The sequence below is a fragment of the Rhizoctonia solani genome, chromosome 5 (assembly GCF_016906535.1).
Source record: "Rhizoctonia solani chromosome 5, complete sequence".
Classification (NCBI taxonomy): Eukaryota; Fungi; Basidiomycota; class Agaricomycetes; order Cantharellales; family Ceratobasidiaceae; genus Rhizoctonia; species Rhizoctonia solani.
In genome coordinates, this window is record NC_057374.1 from 1,767,055 (window position 1) to 1,786,808 (window position 19,754).

General features: G+C 46.8%; 6 protein-coding genes across 6 annotated transcripts; 2 read left to right on the forward strand and 4 right to left on the reverse strand.

The window, feature by feature from the left end:
* Window positions 1–1,989: 1,989 nt before the first annotated feature.
* Window positions 1,990–4,104, forward strand: RhiXN_09369 (peroxidase family 2 domain protein; the record flags this gene model as incomplete). The annotated part of the gene is made up of 8 exons (XM_043329185.1): window positions 1,990–2,132; window positions 2,189–2,289; window positions 2,342–2,548; window positions 2,614–2,704; window positions 2,756–2,904; window positions 2,959–3,076; window positions 3,136–3,187; window positions 3,853–4,104. 8 exons carry the CDS (start codon window positions 1,990–1,992, stop codon window positions 4,102–4,104), a joined length of 1,113 nt encoding a protein of 370 aa, XP_043180631.1.
* Window positions 4,105–5,351: 1,247 nt separating this feature from the next.
* On the forward strand, window positions 5,352–6,068 carry RhiXN_09370 (Zinc finger, CCHC-type; the record flags this gene model as incomplete). The annotated part of the gene is made up of 4 exons (XM_043329186.1): window positions 5,352–5,422; window positions 5,487–5,639; window positions 5,691–5,753; window positions 5,801–6,068. 4 exons carry the CDS (start codon window positions 5,352–5,354, stop codon window positions 6,066–6,068), a joined length of 555 nt encoding a protein of 184 aa, XP_043180632.1.
* Window positions 6,069–6,186: 118 nt separating this feature from the next.
* On the reverse strand, window positions 6,187–8,311 carry RhiXN_09371 (ATP synthase subunit C; the record flags this gene model as incomplete). The annotated part of the gene is made up of 12 exons (XM_043329187.1): window positions 6,187–6,273; window positions 6,323–6,338; window positions 6,376–6,523; window positions 6,579–6,654; window positions 6,724–6,806; window positions 6,875–6,887; window positions 6,943–6,994; window positions 7,612–7,701; window positions 7,759–7,803; window positions 7,863–8,060; window positions 8,121–8,202; window positions 8,257–8,311. 12 exons carry the CDS (start codon window positions 8,309–8,311, stop codon window positions 6,187–6,189), a joined length of 945 nt encoding a protein of 314 aa, XP_043180633.1.
* Window positions 8,312–10,227: 1,916 nt separating this feature from the next.
* On the reverse strand, window positions 10,228–11,008 carry RhiXN_09372 (uncharacterized protein; the record flags this gene model as incomplete). The annotated part of the gene is made up of 6 exons (XM_043329188.1): window positions 10,228–10,323; window positions 10,381–10,422; window positions 10,487–10,582; window positions 10,634–10,683; window positions 10,765–10,814; window positions 10,875–11,008. 6 exons carry the CDS (start codon window positions 11,006–11,008, stop codon window positions 10,228–10,230), a joined length of 468 nt encoding a protein of 155 aa, XP_043180634.1.
* Window positions 11,009–12,438: 1,430 nt separating this feature from the next.
* On the reverse strand, window positions 12,439–14,721 carry RhiXN_09373 (Sugar (and other) transporter; the record flags this gene model as incomplete). Its single annotated transcript, XM_043329189.1, has 13 exons — window positions 12,439–12,546; window positions 12,614–12,719; window positions 12,774–12,921; window positions 12,975–13,144; window positions 13,205–13,303; window positions 13,353–13,642; window positions 13,692–13,788; window positions 13,844–13,931; window positions 13,984–14,156; window positions 14,196–14,256; window positions 14,320–14,400; window positions 14,454–14,473; window positions 14,522–14,721. The coding sequence occupies 13 exons, from the start codon at window positions 14,719–14,721 to the stop codon at window positions 12,439–12,441; spliced, it is 1,641 nt and encodes a 546-aa protein (XP_043180635.1).
* Window positions 14,722–16,161: 1,440 nt separating this feature from the next.
* RhiXN_09374 (Tyrosine kinase domain-containing protein) lies at window positions 16,162–18,650 on the reverse strand (the record flags this gene model as incomplete). The annotated part of the gene is made up of 10 exons (XM_043329190.1): window positions 16,162–16,692; window positions 16,744–17,333; window positions 17,392–17,449; window positions 17,512–17,727; window positions 17,778–17,852; window positions 17,903–18,037; window positions 18,091–18,135; window positions 18,193–18,255; window positions 18,316–18,352; window positions 18,400–18,650. The coding sequence occupies 10 exons, from the start codon at window positions 18,648–18,650 to the stop codon at window positions 16,162–16,164; spliced, it is 2,001 nt and encodes a 666-aa protein (XP_043180636.1).
* Between the last annotated feature and the right edge of the window lie 1,104 nt (window positions 18,651–19,754).

Sequence of the window (19,754 nt, forward strand, 5' to 3'; positions counted from 1 at the left end):
CGCATAGAATAGAGTCAATATACGAATATCGTGCATCCCTTATACATGCATCGCATTCTCTTCGATAGGGTCAAAATGCACCCGGTCCTAAATTACAATATAATCAGTGTTTGAGAACGAAGTACGGCAGAGAGCAGGACACAAACTAATAGAACCAGTAAGCGGTGCTGTGGAGAAGCCCCCGAACATCTTTCTCATGTTGCTCGAGTTCTAATTTCGCTTTGGACCTGTCGGAGTGCGGTCACCAATTGGAATATGAGAATTACGATTGCGGCCACGGCAAACGAGTTCCGAGTGAACGCATATATCCGCGTCTCTACCGGACTACCCTGATGGTTAGAAAGTTAAAATCAAAATCAAAAGAAACAGCTTACTGCACCCGACGAAAAAACAAAATAGCCATTGGCCGTTGAATAACTTGAACCATAATAATCATTGAGTTAAAAAAGGAGATTGAAAATGTTGCTACATGTGGGTGTCCAAATATAGTTGGCGTGTAACAACCTTCCATAGAAGCCTCTGAACCCATGTCGATCATCAGATCCTTGGAGTTTGCTATAAATACGCGAACCCTTGGTAGGTGCAAGTGGGGCCTAATTACTAGCCCCAAGCCAAGAGATAGCAAGTAGAGTGAACAAAACCCAGAGACTATAACGGAGATACCAGAAAGCGGGTAGACCGGGTCTCTCCTATGATTTATTAATACGGTCTTCAAGTCCTGATGCGTATAGTGACTTTCTCGAGGGACTACAGAGATCGTTAATCAAGACCCAGCCACAAACCAGCCACCAAAACCCCACGAGTGTGCAAGGCAATGATAACAACAAATATAAATTTTACCATTATCTGGGCGAGAACACATACCAAATATGTGTTTGTTCGCTTGAGATCAATCGTCATTCTAGGGCATTGCGTGTCACACATGCTCAATGAGGTTCCGTGACCGCTCGTCTCTGAGGCGAGGGACTCCACGTCCATGCGACTCAATAGGAGTGCGGCTCCCCTATACTTTCCCATAGTGTGGACGAGACCACTGTTTACTAGTGATCAATTAATCCACAATGTAGTCGCCCTAACTCCAGAGTTTGGCTTAGCGACAGATTCGGCTGTTATGATGTACAACGCGTAAAGGATGTGATGATCGGAAAGCCCTTACAATATTCAGGAACTTCTTCAATTCAGATTTGCTCACATCATTTGTCTCGGAGCCAGTCTAAATCTTAGAAATAACTTAATCTTGTGCGCATCCATAAAGGAAAATACTTGGCACTTGTACTATCACTCGAATTGTTTGACTATTGATTACTAGATATAGCACTATGCTGCAGTTAATATTAACGGCTGATTTAGTCTCTACAGTAGCGACCTACGCCTAGGGTCGCGTGGTTGGCGGTGCTGGCCATACTTGTAGGGCACACGAGGTAAAACATGAACCCGCATCTGTGCTCGAGGTAGTTGGAGTAGATAACGAAGAGATCGCTGATTATACAGGTTCACGTGGCGGCTAGTACCGCAATCCGATAACTTACCGTACTACTGTTCCATCGATACCGGGCATATATACTTTAGCATTACAATATTATAGATAACTCGCCCACGGAATTTAAACAACACCGAAGGTATAAGATCTAGAGAAGATGTTTTAACCCTTTTCTGATTGGTAGCTCAATATTTAGATCACGTACCTTGTGATAACGGAGACCTTGGGTATACCGCAAAATTGGAGACTCCGGGAACCTTGGCACATACAATCTACAGTGCCCAATCACATGCGGTACCTCAATCGATACATCTGTACACAACGGGACGATATATGGGTCACAAATAACTAGGGTCAGCCCAGTACTTGGGTATACAACATATCAGTCACAGTAGATACCAGTGTTCCTTCCAAGAGATATACGACAGGCCTTAGGGTTCTACAATGTCTAGAACTTCTAGGAAACACATAACTAGCTCACGATACAGTGCCCTACCTTTCAACGCAACATGGGCCTCATCTCCCTCGTCAAAGCAGCCATTGATGCTGGATTTAGCATTGGATTTCTTGTTTATTTGCTAGGTTGGGATCTCGGTCTTCATATCGTCAATGCGATCCGTCCCAGCAAACAGATTGGATCAGTTGTGGCATTGTAGGTTTCAGTTTATCATTATGACTAATGCAGGTAGATTGATACATATTATTTAGAGATATAAGGGGGCAAGATGGCACCTGGGGAGAATTTCAGCCTCCTCGTCCAGCGGATGCGCGTTCACCATGTCCAGCACTCAACGCATTAGCAAACCATGGTAGGCGCCATTCATACGGTCCCATTTGACTTAAATTGAGATAAATCGCTAGGCATTCTTCCTCGAAATGGACGAGGAATTACTTGGAAAGAGTTGGGGGAAGCATCCAGGGGGGTATATAACCTCGCTCCAACTCTATGCAAGCAGGTTCCATGGGCTACAGCCAAGCTACTTTACTCTGGACGTGACTGGAATGAGACGATGACTTTAGATGATCTCAATGCGCACGGGGCAATCGAACACGACGCTAGCTATACTCGTACGTAATTTTATTTATTTCCAATAAGTATGAGTATCTATACGATATGGTTGTGCTTGCATTAGGTGCCGATATTAAGTGGCAACACGACCAGGGCGTCCCCGACCGTGAGATTATCGAGGCGTTCTTTGGGTCAGCAGGACTCGATATCGATCAGTAGGTTCACCTAAATATCGAATTAGTTGATTGGCTCTGAAATTACACCAGTCTGCAGCCTGCGGATAAATTCACCCTCGAAGATTTCTCCAACTACCTCGCTTACCGACGTGCCCACTCAAAGGCTTTCAACGGGCAATACATAATGAACAAGAGCGGCAGAAATTTTGGTTGCATTAACTCGGCATTGGCGTACAATGGTGCGTCTCTTCTTGTTATCCAAATAAGTACAAGCCAACTCTTCGGTGAAATAGTGTTCGATGGTAACGCAGCGGATCTCAAGATATGGTTCCTTGAAGAACGTCTGCCCAACGGATGGGAGCCTAAAAACCGCTCATATCATGGCCTGACAATAAAGAAGCTGAATGGAATGTATGTTTCGAATGTTCCTTGGTTGAACACAATATGGATTGTTGACGTGTTTGTTGTAGAGCCTCCCAGATTGAAAAGGGTATATCGCGCGCAGGAAACTTGGAGGCCAAGGTGAAGAAAGATGGCTCCGGGAAATACATGCATCAATTTAGTGCAGAGGGGAACGGAAAGCACTGAATAATTGTAATTACTTTGATATATGCGTAAGTATATGGGATGTTTCCCGGGCCTTTTGGACCTGGTTTTAAGCGAACGAGTCTGTGTGTAGCGAGTGCTCTGAAAGCTGTCGCTCTTGTGTCGCTCTTACTTGGACTCCGAAGCGGGTCTCTTAATTTGGTCATCGGTTAACTGTGTTCTTTCGAGGTCGTTACGTAATAGAGGCTTAAATGCATCTGAACCCGACTCTCACTACTGACCACTCCCTCGTCACTCAGTTTACCTATCTGCAATATCCCATCCTGAAATTTCCTATCAAGAACTAATGGAGGAGTTCTTCAATGATGAGAAGGGTTATTACCTGGATGCTCTTGTAGGCGTCCACCAATCCTTGAGTTTCATGGGCAAGCCACCGTTGTTTATTCTTAAAGACGAGTGGGAAACGACGCCACCTGTGCGAGAAGAGGGGTATTCAGATGATAGATCCGAGGACTGAACTTTTTGTGGATCTGTAAGTATTTGCTTGGAATTGCTTGAGATGAATGGGAGGGCTGAGGGAGCGAGCCTTTTGTAGTATAGACAGAGAGAAAATAAAGATCCAACCTGTCGCGCTGGTTCAGTGGAAGGCCCCTCATGTTGAGCCAGAGTTGAAATTCGTGGAAGGGGCTCAGGGAGAAAAAGAGTGTGAACTGGGACATATGGGCAAAATGATTGTGACGCACCTGGACGTTATAGGTTTTGGCGAAGAAGAAGAAGAAGAATTAGATGTGGTCAGTTCAGATGACGAAGAAGGAATGCGGTTGAAGAAGGGCAAAGTCAAAGAGGATAAAAGTTTAACGGTTTATTATCCTTTGATTCCACTGCCTAGGTAAAGCGCTTTGTTCTTTCGCTAGTGTTTTGGAAAGGGCTAACAAAATAGTGATAGCCGCGACAGGGGAAAGAGATTCGGGAGGATTTGAAAGAGATCTCTCAGGCGGGAAGGTGGGTTAATGTGGGTGCCTTTTGTATAGATCTGACGGATGTTACTATTTAGTGGAGCATTAAGTAGATGCGCTAGGGAATGGCTCGACGACATTGAGAGGGTGGATAGGATCCCGACCCTACTTAGTAGGCATTAAGCCTAGGGCTCACTGTAATTTTAATGAAGGTAAAATACAGATATTATGAACTTGGTTTAGTCTCGAGTGAGGCTGTTGGCTCTGCCTCGAATAGACTCGTTTTTGGCTCTGTTGGGGAAGTTTCTGGCTCGGGCTCAGGCACAGCGCCCTCCTTGAAAAGTTTGACGGCATCATCATACGCCAATCTCCGCTCGTTTAGCACCTGCTTAATCCTCGCCATTGACTTTCGGCACTATTGCAAAGTTTTAGATAAGGCGTCCACAAAAAGCATACAAATCTCACCCTCAAATCCCTTTTATTGATATTCGTAAATGAAAGCACCTGTATGTTTAGCCGTCTTGCTTCCGCGGCCTGGGTAGCCAATAGGTTTCGCTCCCTGGCAAGGACATACCCAAAGCGTATGTAGATCTTTAAATGACTTGCGACGTAGCTCCGAAGCAAGCCAGGCTCTACCTATCTCCTACAAATCATTACATTTGAAGTGCTATCGATAAGTACTACTTACCACTATAGTCATTCACCCTATGCCTAGGAACAATCGTCTCATAGTCCACCACTCCACTAACCTCGTCCCTCACGGCTCGGAAGAACCCATACAGCCCGTGATTGTCGTTTACCTCGACTTGCAAGTTTTGGTCTTAAATGCCCCTGTGGAGTTTCAGCAGGCGGAGAGACATGGGGTGGTATAGCACGTCGCCTTGCAGAGAGTTTGCGAGCGGGGCGTGGCTGCCATTGGTGGGTGAGACTAGGCGTAGATGCTGGTTTATCAGATGTCGAAGGAGCAGATTCTGGGGTGTCCGATACAGTCGCAAGTCCTCTAACAAGAGATCTCCCAGAAGTTCAGAGACAGTGAACGCAGAGAGACAAGGACGAGATGTCATGGTATCGTGGATGTAAATAATCTCGAGCTAATGGTCTGTGGTTAGGTAAGCATGTGATTAGGGGAGGTCGGAACCGATCGTCTTGCTGTTGTCACCCACCACCGCCGCTCGTTTACCACCATGAATTTTGGACATAATAGCCGAGGAACGAATAGGAACCCACGGGCGACTGCCGATACCGTTTGCCAAAAGTGAGTGCACTAGTAATGTAAAATTGGAACAAATGTACTGACGCAATGTGGCACCTTTCTCAAGATGCTTACAACGGGGCCACTTTATCTACGAATGCAAGTCGACTCAGCCGTACAAATCCCGGCCTTCTCGGTCCCAGTTATTGGAGAAACCAGAGCTAGCGAGGAAGAGAGGAGACAAACCAAGCGTAGAAGTTCCAGAGGAATTCAAGAAGCGGTGAGCCTATATCCTGTTGCATGTTGGAGCTGATGTTGAATCGTTTTGCAGAGCCGGTGTTGCGAACAAAATTCTGGAGGAAAAAGAGAAAGATAGAGAGGCGAAGCGCAAGCGGTACGTTCCGCAAATTCTCAGTTGATGCGTATTTATGTGCTCTATAGGTCTGCTTCTCCCTCATCTTCAAGCTCCAGCTCCAGCTCGTCTGGCTCTGAATCTGAATCTGATTCAGGCTCTGACTCTGACTCTGATTCGGGCTCTTCTCGTTCGGGCTCTGATTCTGATTCCGACTCGAACTCCAGTTCAGCTTCAAGCAGAGGTGTCAAGCGACGTAAACGCACGCGCCGGACACGGAGCCCGAGCCCTGATGTGACCACTAAAGGGAAGAGGAGGGCACGCTCGGCCTCGAGCGATAGCCGTGAAAGTCGATAAGACTTGGCTTGTATGATTACAGATCGTGCCCAGTTGGACCCAATGTAATATTATTCGTCCTATGCAAGTTCTAGCTACACTGGGACCCTCCATCCTCTGCGGGTGGAAAGCCCGTAATTCATGAAACAACCGCTTTGCAAAGCTCGCTAAAGCTTGCATCTTGAGTCTTGGAGTGCATAATGAGCGCAACGATCAACCTGACTTCCTATTAGCCAGCATCCAACTAAAAAAATAAATAACCAGAGATGACGTACCCGTACAATCCCAACACTTCCGCAAAAATCAAATCAATACCATCGTTACGAACACCTTGGACTCGTGAACATAAGCACGGACACAAGAGTCGCCTACAATTCCAATTGCGTAACCGGCGGAAAGACCCGTAAATCCACATGCGAGACCAGCACCCAGATGGATAAACCCAGAAAAGAGTGGGTAAGGCACTTTTGGGTCCACTGTGAAAATGAAGGTCAATTAGCGACAACAAGACATGCAGGTAAGTATACTTACGAGCATTCGAGATCAAGACTGCCACGACAAGCCCATACACGGCTATAATACCGGACATGACAACTGGGATGAGCGACTACAAAGAGCGGCACAGCATCCGTTAGCTAACCCAACAAAGCGTCCCAGAGAGATGTCAATGACACACCTTCATAATCAGCTCCGGCCTAAACGTTCCCAAACCCGTGATCCCAATACCAGCTTTGGATGTTCCATATGCCGCACCGACAGCTACATCACGCCAAAAGTAAGTCTTGCTTTGAACGAGGCGTGTCCTCTGGTATACTTATTGTACGTACTGCTAAATATCATCTGTCCACCACCGCAGTTAGTCATACACGCAACAACATGAAGAAACCCAACTCACAGAAGCAGCGACACCCGCGAATCCGAAAAGTGTGCAAATGGCGGACAGTATTCTGACATATTGGGCGTAATTAGCGATGTGCAACGTTCGCGGTTTCGAGTAGGGTGGTGGTAATGAGCGGGATGTGTTTGCTCACGTGATGAGATAATTATGTCACAATCGTATTCGCCACGCCGTCATCGATTGACCACCACGTGAAGGCTGACTTGGGGAAAGCCAGTCCACAACTGAGCATATATATCCATAGAAGGATGGGAATTAATCAATGCATACTAGATGCCAACTAAGGTGCATTATGAGGACGGTACCCTTTGTGCTGTCGTAACGCGCATATCTTTCTACTGAAGTTGGTGCCCTTGTTGTAAAGGTTATATCGGCACTGGTGCAGATTATCTCACGCAAGTTTGTTTCATATGGATTCTTAGGAATAATACATGGCACATCTCTCAGTTGCAGTCAACTTCTACCATCTCGTCCATTTGAAAGTAGGCCTCAGGCTAAGCATAGGCTTGATCAATGAAGGCTGACTATAATTCTATTGATCAATCAATAATTAAGCGTACATAACTAAGATCAAGTCGAAGCAGCGACTAAAAAGTACGAAAAGCCAAGGCGGAAGGGGATAAAAAGAATTTTATCACAGTGATAACGCGAGAAAGCGACTAGTACCCGGGCTTGCAGTAGAATACATCTCCGTCCCAAGTATGGGTCTCAACACAAACAGGGGTGTCATACGTAGGTCCTCGAGGTGCACAATACCTATATAGAGATAGATTCAGCATACACGAACTCATTATCTCATCTCTCCCTACTTACCCCTCTGGGATCCAGTACCAGTCGTAAGGGCATGACCACCCCTCACTGCTCAGCAACATATTAGTCTCACAAGGTCACAAATTGGAGACAATGCTATTACTTACGGAGGTGAAGACGGAGGAGTGGACGGTCCACCAGTAGGCAAGCAACATGCCTTGGGCTCCCACCACCACATTGAAGGACCACATTGCTCCGGAGCAGGTACTACTGGTGCGGGAATGCAAGCCGTTTCATATTCGTCCCATACCCATTCGGGAGGGCACTCTGCATCGATGACCTCGGGTTGAGGCGGAACGCAGCATCTATAGTATAAACAATGAGCAAACGGAGCCAATGAAGATAAGCAGGAAATAAGGCGTTACCCGAGCTCTTTGTCCCAGTAAAACCATCTGCCGCAGTGGCGGTGGGATGGAGCAGGGTGATGATGCTTGGCACCCACCATAGCTATGTGCAGTTATTGTTAAAATAGTGCATAACGCATAATTCAAGATCACTCACGGCAGGCAGGTCTGCTTTGCGGGCCACCAGAACTTCTTGTGTCCACAGGAGTCATCCGCGTGGGTTGGAGCGGCTTTGACACCGGCAAGCGAGGTAACAGCAGCCAATATAGTAGTAAGCGTATATAACAACATACTCAATAGGAAATTGAAAGATTGAAAGATATGAAAAGAGTGTGCAAGAGTAAAGCAGAGCTTGGCAAGAAGATTTGAGGTATGGTTGGTCGTTAAGAATTTCTTTTATACACGGTGGACAGTATTATAGACGGCATAATAGAACCATATAGTTTTCAACTTTAGTCAGCCAGAATAGGGATGAAGGTGAAAATAGTTACGACTGCCAGGAGTAGGAAGGCGTTTGTGAGGGCACAGGTTGTTGAAAATTGCAGCAAGCTTCGAGGGCGTTATTCAGGCGGCATGTAATACACATAGGTGGTCCGAAGCACACCTCTGAAACACACAAAAGCAAATGATAGCCTTTAAGGTATGCGGAGAATGCTTGATTAATCTAAAGACTACTTGTGTAACAGAATGGCTATGGAGGTGCTATGCATCGATTTCGAGCGCTTCAGTGGGTTCATGACAACAGCCAACGAATAAAGTTTGAAGCCGATGTGTTGAAGTTAAATAAAATAAATGTTTTCAGACTATCCGAGTTGGCTATTGAGGGATAAATCAAAATTTCCAAACTACAATAATTTGGGTCAGCCTGAGCGCCTGGTTCCTATTTACTTAACTTAGCTGTCTATGCCCAACTTAAGTATATTGACCCGAACATGCCAGAAAGGCAGTCTCTCGCCTGCTCTTTTTTCCGCTGGACTCGTGTGTGCCGTTTCTTCCCTGTTGTTTATTTTCAGGGATATCCTTACGGTTCCATGTTTCTTTTACGTCTCTCGAGCTGTTTACCTGTGTCTGCATGTAGCTCCCATTTGTTTAAGAATGGAAATGTATTTTTTTAAAAGAGTACGGGTCACATGACCGTGTTGCTATCGTCTTTCGTCTCTACGTGCCCTCAGCTTGCGCAATATATTTACTCTCCGACCCGCCATCTTGCGATGCTGTATTCATTCACATATATTCTATTTCGTCTCTCTACCTACCCACCACCCTCCATTTCTGTGGTCACAGATGACCACCCACCCGCAAGTAATACTCGCGTCTCGGTGCCCCAGTTTCTCATCTGCGTGCTCCGCGCCAGATTTCTCACCCGCTGTGGTTGGGGACACATCTATAGTACATTGCTCCATCGATTAATTATGCTTTTACCTTTTACATCTAGCGGCACCGGCCACACAGCCCCGAAGGCTAAGTTCCATCTTCGCATATAGGCTCCGTTTACATGAGAAAGTCGCCAGGTTCATTAAGTTATAATTCTTCTGAAGCAATTCTCTCTTTACTTTCAGTTTCGCAGTAGTTCTATCCTATGTGGCCGGAGACTTAGTGGAATCCCGAAATAATGCGGACTTTCTGTGATTTTGAGGCTCGCTGCGTAGGGGTTGGTAAGCTACCGTTCCGTGATGTATGCATCTCCTATTCTTAGAGGTTGAATCTGGATTAGATTGTTGAGGTATCGCAGGCATCTGGTAAATTTCCGCACCCAGAGGTGGGCTCGATGCGGATTCATAAAAATAGTACATGTCATTAAGTTCTTCTGACGCCCTTAGTATAAGACACGACTTTTTACGTCCGAAAAGTCCGCATTTTTCTTTTGGTTTCACCATATGCATGTTAATTGTCGCCGCGCTTTAATTGATTTGGATATGACTATAATATGGTTATAATGGCAGAAAGTGGGTGATCCCTTGAAGCGCACGCTATTAATTGTATATCCAATCGCAACCGAATATAGTTTTGTTGTCAAAAAAGTAAAGATACAAGACAAAGCTCAAACCAAAAGAACGACTGGAAGGTGCGACAAAGTGAGAAGACGAGTGAAAAAAATGATTCAATCCCAGAGAATCCCAGGAAATAGCTAGTAGCCGCGCTTGCAATAAAACACAGCACCATCCCAGGTATACTTCTCGGCACAAACAGGAGCACCATATGCAGGTTCACGAGGTGCACAATACTATTCAGATGTCCAGTTAGCATATATATACGTAGACTACGATCTCCCTTCACTCACCCGTCGCGCCAGTACCAATCGTAAGGGCACAACCACCCGTTGCTAGCCACCAGTAGGTTGTCTCATGAATTTTCGAGTTAGAGGGCGAGGTGCTACGTATACTTACGGAGGGGAAGGCAGAGGAGTTGGTGGCCCACCAGCAGGCAAGCGCATGCCTTGGGTTCCCACCACCACGTTGAGGAACTGCATTGTCCTGGAGTAACTACCACGGGTGCAGGAACGCAGGCCGTTTCATATTCGTTCCATGTCCAACCGGGAGGGCATTCTGGATTGATGACCTCGGGTTGAGGTGGAACGCAGCACCTAGTTAGTGTAAATGATAAAACATTAATAAGGATGAAATATAGGGAATTACCCGCTTCTTGTCCCAGTAAAACCACCTACCGCAGTGGTGGCGGGGTGGGGCAGGGTGAGGGTGCTTGACTCCGCCATAGCTAATTGTTGTTATCTTTAGATAAAAATGAAAATACAATGTCGAAATTGAGACTGCTTACGGTAGGCAAGTCTGCTTCACAGGCCACCAGAACTTCTTGTGTCCACAAGAACCATGCTTATGAGTCGGAGTGGCTTCAACACCGGCAAGCGAGGCAGCAGCAGCCAAGAGAGTAGCAAGTTGATATCCCAACATGTTAAGTCAGAGAATGAATGAGCGAGAGAGAGGAAAAGAGTGTGTAAGAGATAGTAGAAAGAAGACTCTTGGTAAGAGGTCTGAGGAATGACCAGTCATCGAAGAGCTCCTTTTATACAAGATTCATAACGGCCGGTGAATAAAGGAGCCATAAACTTGCCTGGTTAGACAGCCCGGGTAGGGCTGAGAGTATGAAAAGTTACGACAGCCAAGACTAGGAGGGCGTTTGTGAGGGCGCGGGTTGTCGGGAAATATAGTAGTAAGCTCCCGGGGCGCCAGCTGGACAGAGTGTAATATACGCAGATGTCCTGAAATGCGACTCCAAAACACAGCAGGGGAGGTGATAGCCTTGAACATGTGCGGAGAAAGCTGGACCAATCCATGCAAGTACTGAATGTCAATTTAGAAGACTTCAGTAGGTATGTTGATATAGCTGGTGAACATGTGCGGAGAAAGCTGGACCAATCCATGCAAGTACTGAATGTCAATTTAGAAGACTTCAGTAGGTATGTTGATATAGCTGGTAGATGTATGATTTTAAAGACCGCTAAGCCGAAGTTGAATACAGAAGTGCTTGTATACATATCAATTAGCCACTGGGCATTGAGAATAGGAAAATCTTGTTGGTTTATGATAGTTTAAGCCCGCTAGGGCGTCTTGGCCCTTTTTGCTTCACTAAGGAACAGCATCTAGATTTACAGTGTTGGTGTGAAATGACATTTGTTTCAACCTGATTCCCATAAATGTTTCCCACAAATTCAGTTGTGCATTAAACTCTTCCCATAAGGTTTCACAGCGTATTGTTTCCTGTTTGCATAGTTGTAGGTGCATATATAGCTTTCGAGTTCCGGCAGTGCATAGACCCTTTTATGAATTGTTAAAGGTGCGGAGGCATCGCATATGATCCTTGACCGAGGGGAGGTCACGGTCGGAGCTTTGAGCGTACCCGTGCACATGTTGGCCTTCCAGACTCCTGCTTTTCCCTTCCACCTCGCCCGCTTCCCGAGCTTGACTGAATGTGTCCCCACTATCGGTATAGATTCTTGCATGATGTATTCGTAATCCACCCACACACCAGACCTCCAGCTACCAGTATAGTGTGGACCACCCGGCCATGAGCCCCACTCGTGGTTGGTACCCGGTCTACAGTCCCCTCCTCCACGGCTGTGGGATTCCCACAGCTCATCGGACTATTCTTGTAGCGGGCATATAATATTTCCCAATAGATTGTATCGCTATGCACGTCATGAGCACGTATAGGCTAGGTTGTGTTAAATAGAGGAAGGTTCATCGCCAGTCGATATACGTTTTGTAATTGACTAAAACACATAAACACGACAATAGAAAGAAACGCAAATAAATGTATCCATCCTTGTGGGAACTTCTGCATACGCAGAAATTATACCACAAAACAAATCATAATTAACTAGTCAGGCAAATTTCTCCCCCTTGGCTTTTAGTGTCATCGCATGCTCCACGCTGTATTGACGGGGCTTAGGCTCCAAGAATACCTCGTCAATCTGCTCCAGGGTCAACCCCTGGTAATAGAAGACGCATGCGTTAGACAAGGGCCGGCTGCTTTCCGATACTTGACTATCACTGTACCTTGGTCTCGACGACAAACAAATATATCATGATCAGCTCAAACGAGTCCCAAACCAAAAATATGACGTAAATCTTCCATCCAAGCTTCTCTAGAGCAACGGGTAGTCTGCATATATACATATTTAATGGTCGTATACATACTTGTGAATGGGGCACTCACCCAAACGTGTTGATGCAAGACACAGCCTTATTAAGGATATTAACTAGGGCTAGCCCCTTCGCGCGTGATTGATAACAAAGTACTTCAACCGGGTATACTCCATGCGTTGGTGTCCACCCAACCGTGTATGTGACCATAAATAGGTAGACTGTAAGAAGCTGTATTAGAATAGGACCAAGGTTATCAGGACCCACCACTTACTAAACGCAATGCCAGCATTGGCTTGTCTACTGTTTCCATCTGAGCTGAGAAGCCCGATAATAATACCAAGGATGCAGATGAGCATAGTGGTACTACCAAGTAATAAAGCCCGGCGACCCAAGCGGTCGATTACCGCAGAGCCGATAAGTGCGCCAACCATTGAAGTCACTCTGCGTAGCATCTATCAGCGACCAGCATCATTTAAAACTTTATATATTTATAGCACTTACGAGTTTACGAATGTTAGCGTCAGCTTCTTATCTTGTGATGTAATACCAGCCTGTCCAAGGAGTACCGGCAGGAAATAGGTAACCATCCCGTTCCCAGACCTTCCGGTATATATTAGACATAAACACTGAATCATATTTTTTGGCTTACAGTTGACCAAATATGCCAACCATCACGGCGGAACCAGTTCGATACCGGTCGCTGGCTGTCCTAATCAGACTCCTGATGTCCCAGAAACGTTTGTCTGTACCATCCAGGCTTGTCTTCTCTTCTATTTCTTCCATCTCTATTTCTACAACTGGTGAATAATGATCATTTGTCCCTGAGTGGAGCTTTGCAAGCACTGCACGAGCTTCATCCTTGCGCCCATTTGCATATAGCCAACGGGGCGATTCAGGACAAAGGTAAACAAATAAAACGTTGATACCAGCAGGAACAGCCTGTGAAGCAGTGAGCACACATTTTAATTGAAAGTCAAAGTTTGCTTACTTGAATATACAGTGGGAGACGCCACGCAAGCTGATTACCGGTCCAGCGACCCGTGGCAACCATCATGCCCGTAGCAGACATCTGTCCAATGTAATAGCTGGAAAAATAAAATTCAGATCCTGGAAAGTTCTTGTTTGGTAGTATAAACGCACAGAGAGTTAAATAGGCCAACCCAGAACCCTCTAGTCTGGGGTGGAACAATCTCAGCCAAGTATGACTTTGCCGAGGTGTTTGCGCAGCCTATTGAACTAGTCAGATAATGCAAAATAATCTTCGAGTCAGGGATTTATACCCATGCCTATACCCGTCAGGAGGCGGCCACCGATAAATGTTCCACGGTGAGTAGCAGTTGCGCTGAGGACAGCTCCAACGCTGTAAATAGGTGCATTGGAATTAGCATACGCATATAGTCTAAATTCTTGTGAAGACGAGCTATCGAGCGAAAGTTTCACAGCACGAAGAGACCTGGTCCAGTGTATGTGACTGAAATGGACATTCGCTTACATGAGTACCAAGTTCCCAAAGAACATCGGGGCACGACGTCCAAACCGGTCCGGTAGGTAGGCTGGGTCATGTAGATTTATATCCTGCAGGTAGCAGTAGATATTAGAGATAGCAGTTTACTCACCAGCAGGAAATGAGCCAATTAGTCCACCGATTGTGTAGATGCCGAACACGATTCCAGTTTGAGCACCAGACTCGCTCATCCCTAGGTGTGTAACGGTGGGTACAGTATTCAGGAACGAAATGAATGTTACTAACCAAAGTAGCTCTGATATTGTCTAGAGCAGCTCGTTAAAGAGGTTCTAAACTTCATTTAATAAACTTACTTCATTGCGTTGATCCCGCTCATGACAGCGCCATCAAAACCTGCATCTTCAGAGCAACAGCAAACGCAGAGAGTGATAAGGATGGTCTGTATGCCGCGCCAGCTCCAAGTCTTATGTCCGGGATCAGCAGCGAGTGCGGCAGCCATTCTCTCCTGCCGTTCAGCGGCAGATGCGCTTGACTTATTCTTGAGGCTTGACATCGATGGGGTGACTTTGGGATATGTGCTTACCGGTCAGTGTATCAATTTATAAGCTGTCCATCGGCGGGGCTGAGCAGGCTTTGAATAGCAGAATAAATGGAGAATAATGGAGGAGGTTCTGTGGCGCTGGCTATGAGGCAAGGTGAAGACACTGGGTACTCCTTCTCGTGGTGCCACTGACTCAATACCCAGACCTGTGTTCCCAATATGGCAATAAAATAGAGAAAGCGCCCGACGAAGTAGACGTTAGATCAAGATTATTTCCATTACAACGCACGGAGGTGCGATCAACAGCATTTAAAGTCTTCTCGGGACAGAAAACCCTTGACGCCCACAGAAGCTGAAGGTAAGTACTTGTGGAGTAGGAATCAGTCAATGTACATGTGATATACCGTAGACATCAAGCACAATTCAGCCAGCTTCACGATGATATTGAATCTTATAATACCTTGAACACGCGCATATACCAGTGGGGGCTTTCTAGAGATAGCGTTGTTGAGTCACCCCAGGTCGACACGTGCATCCTCTTTTTTTTTCTTTTTTCTTTTTTTGATACACGTCCATAAAATAACTATGGGAGCTACATGCGAACAAGGTAAGCCGCTCACCACGTGCATCCACTGTTGATGGACGTCGATCGTACACGCTAGGGGCGAAGTCCTTGTCGAAATATCATCAAGCCTAGGTGTTGGTAGGCTAGTCTAGTATGTGATAAACCCTTTCCGAGTAAATCCACTTAAACGGAAGCACAGGGCACGGTCGTTCTATAGTACAGTACAGCATCAGTAGCGACATGGATGTATGTATGAGCATACCATATTACACCACTATGAAAGTTAAGCCATCGAGCATACAATCATGAGTGGACTACAGCCTGAACGCATAATATCGCATCTAGGGTATTACTCGCTCGTCCTTCAAGGTGAACCACCGGCAGCCCAGGTCCATATGATTACTGTAGTTACGAGTGGGTGGGCTGCTCTACCCACCCCCACACATTCCAGGAAAGAAGCAATTAATCCGAATATCCATGGCTTAGAGTGCGAATCATAGAAAAGTTGGTACCCGGACGAGAATTAGATAAAGCCACCAGTGCCAGTACCTCGTCAACCATAATCGGTAACGAGAAGTCAACGAATGGCCCGATGTGAAATTAAATCCACATGCATGCGGTCAAAATTTTAGCAGCATTCATGCCCGAAACGCAGCCTGATCCGGCGGCAAATGTCATCAAATCCAAGTAATGAGTCAACGCCGAAAATTTTGATGCTTTATTGAGTTTCACAACCATAGGCACAGAGACAACAGAGACAGCAAGGGGAATGTACAAGCGAGAGCCATCATAACAAGATTATCCCAAAAACGTCCGTATACAAATAACCAAATAGAAAAGAGCGTGAGTCATGAGGATGTCGTCAAACAAGATAGCCATCTTATCGACTATCGCGCACGGTTGGATTTTGTTGGAGAACTTGACGACGATTTTCGTTCAGGTAGAATCACTGGCGTGCCGTCCGGAGCCGATATTCGGATTGGGTTTGACCTTGCAAATTGAAAATCCCGAGGGATCGACCCGTTCGGGGTCAGGGGCGGATGCAATTCAAGGGGAGGTCCAGCAAAGTAACTTCCTTGGTATCTGTAATCCGGGGAATGTACAGGAGGCCCATAAGAAGCGGAATGGTGATAGCGATAGTGGGTATGAGGAGGGACGGGGGTAACAGGAGTCGGAAGGGAAGTCGTGGTAGCAGAGCGATCAGATGAAGTTTGTGAGATCGGACTCATAGATGGAATATGTGAGCCATGTCGCGATTCGGGTCGGGTCGGTGTCCATATGTGCAAGGAGGATTGCGAAGGGGGACGAGTGCTAGCGGGAGTGGTATCGCGAGTCCGCCACGCCTCGGACCTGAACGCGTCATCGCCACCCCCGCCACCCCCACGCACAGGATGTGGTAAAGTGGAAGAGCTGGATGACTGTTTTGGCATTAGGAATACGTCAATGATTTCATATGTCTAGGGACTTACCGGCGTACGTGGCCATATCGGCTGGCTGTTTTGTCGAACCTCGCGGATGCCTCTTGACGGTCGTCGGGGGCCTGGGCCGAACAGTGGCGGCTGAGAAATTTCGAAGAGTGGAGGCTCGTCTCGAGACGCTGGACCAGATGAGCCAGAGTCACTTGGAGTGAACGACAACATGTCGAGATAAGGAGTCGCGCCAGTGCTAGAAACCGGTGTGACTCGTTGATGAGACGGAGGAGGCTCCCGTGGAGAGAAAAGCGGGTCAAGGGGGATAAGGGCGATGGGAGTTTTGGTCCGGGTTTCAGTCTGCGAGCCCGAGATCAAGGGGCTTTCTCCAAACGTACGCGTGAAGGAATCCGAGTCCGAGTTGCGTATGGGAGGTGGCGAATCGGAGAGAACAGTCGGCATAGGCAGTAGCAACGTACACACAGAAGTGTGTAGCCATTCCGGATCAACGTCGCGGAGCGCATTGACAAGCTGAACCATGCTTGGCCGATGAGAAGGCTCGTACGCCCAACAGTGGCTCATAATATGGCCAACCGGTACGCTGCTGGTGCTCTCGGGAAGTGGTGGCGTTTTTCGGTGTTGTACTACAGCTAGGGTAGATAAAATTCATAAGCGGGTTTCGCGGCATTAGTATACGTTCATCCTTACCGAGAATTATGGCAGCATCATTCCTAGTAGTTGCCCAAGGAACTATTCCCAACAAGATCTGTAAATGAGAAAAAAAGTTTAATGAACATCAACAATTCGCTCCAAACGATGCAATCATACCTCAATGCACAGACATCCAAAGGCCCACACGTCACTGGCAGTGGTGACCGGTACAAGAACCTGGATATCAATGCCACCAAATAGCTCTGGTGCCATCCAACGACAGCTTCCCTTACTGGATGAGGTTGTCAACCCTGTGGAGAACTCTATCACAAGACGGCTCAGTCCAAAGTCTGCAATCAGAGGGGTCCCATCCTCCTTCATGAGAATATTGGTCTAAACACGCCGTTAGATATGGTGCGAAACTTAAGTAAGCGTTTACCCACCGCCTTGATATCGCCGTGTGCTATTGGAGGGTTGCGCGAGTGAAGGTGGCTCAGACCAGCAGCGACTTGACGGATCTGGAGAACTTCAGCATTCCATCACTCTCATATATAAACAGATGACTCACAATCGACATCCGGTCAGCGTCGGGATTCTTGGTCAAGAAGTCGACGCATGTGCCGGACTCGCAGTACGGAAATACCATCGCTGGCAAGTCATCCGGACCATCCAGCCAACACAGACCATAGAAAGGTAGGATATTCTGGGGTGGATATGCATCAACAATACGGGTTTGGGTCTCAATGATTGACCCACTTGGTGTGCGACAGTGCTCCAGGGAATAATTTCTCTCAAAATGCTCTGTGTGCGGTACGGATCAATACAAACCAACAGTTAAGCGAGGCGGGAAAGGTTCACTTTTTGTAATTTCTCAACGCCAACGTCTTGTTTTCTAGCAACTCTAACGATTTTGATTGCGACCTGGGAAATACGGGACATGATCAGTCGTGTGGAGATTATGGGGAGACATCCAATGCTTACATCCCTCGTGGCTCCGGCACCCCACTCACACCCTCTCCTATAAATAGTTAAGTCACAAGACGCGAAGTAGAACGTCCAACTCACCATATGTCGGAAAAGCCACCATGCGCAAAGGGCTTGGTCCCAATAATTTTGGTGGATTCGGTCAAATCACAGACATTACGAAGCAATACATCGAGTGGAGGACACGCTAATGAGTCCATGCCTTGAGGATCTAATGAGGGGGTATGACTGGGGGCCGAGGCTTCCACTTTAAATAGAGGAAGGGGCGAGAGATGGGGGACGAGATGAGCAAGATTGCGGTGCACGTGCGAGGCACTGCTTGCATTAGTCATTTTCGCAGCCACTGAAACGCCGGCGTTACGCTACTGGCCAGTTGCAACCAGGTGGCTACGATGCTGGCGATCGCCACACTGGTAGCGTTATCGTCACATAATGGGAGAAGATCGGTGCACCTGAGATGTTCGAGGACATCATAACAAGTCTTTTGGCCAAGGAAATCCCGAATTTCGGATATTATTCCGAGCACGAGCGGCTGAGAGTACCTATCACAATCAATGGCCGAGCAAGCCACGATTAAATACGAGCGCATATATGAGAAATAACAGTGTCCGCTCACAGGTCTAGGTATAACCAGCTCGATTATACCGAAGAATAAATAAACAACTCGCGTCAGGAGCCCATCAGGGCCCTTCGTCCCAGCAGTGACCAGACGCGACAAGACGTCCGCGATACCTGTTTCTAGACATGCTCTCATACACATGAGCTAGGTCGATGCCAATACCGCCGACCATTGACTACTGAGAACCAAACGCGGGGCGCCCCATCCGATTCTAAACTCTACAAACCAAGCGACTTGACTATCAGCCTTGTCGAGCCACCCAACTACACAATAATAGAGCATACTCACCATACAACGCAATTAGCCCCACCATATCCCTGGTGGTGGTCGGGAGTAAGAGATCCCAGACGTGTAGAGTGGCAACACGTGGTGAACATCCCACACCGCACATTTACCATATTCCATATCACACCAGCTACACATCACAGAAGCTGTCATCGAATGTGCGCCATGCAGACTAGGACAAGTAGCTCATGATCAAAGTCAAGTTGAAGTATAGAATACAGGATGTGCGATCCATGAACGGACGTATTTCACGTGGCGGATCAAAGCCGGGAGGCGATCGTAATTGGAAAGCAAGTTGTGATTATTTGTACGGATGAAAATATCGAAACGGAAGCTTCGATGGTGGGCTTCTTTTTAGTCGACGTGTGGCTTGCACTACAAGCAAGTGTAAGGGAGGTCTGGGAAGGAATGAGGATATCCAAAACGCACTTTAGTTTAAACTATTAAACTCGCTATCCCTTAAAAGAGCGGGAAAGACTAAAAAGGTTCAGCTGACTTGAATCAGGGTTCTAATGAGCTCCGAAGAGTCATT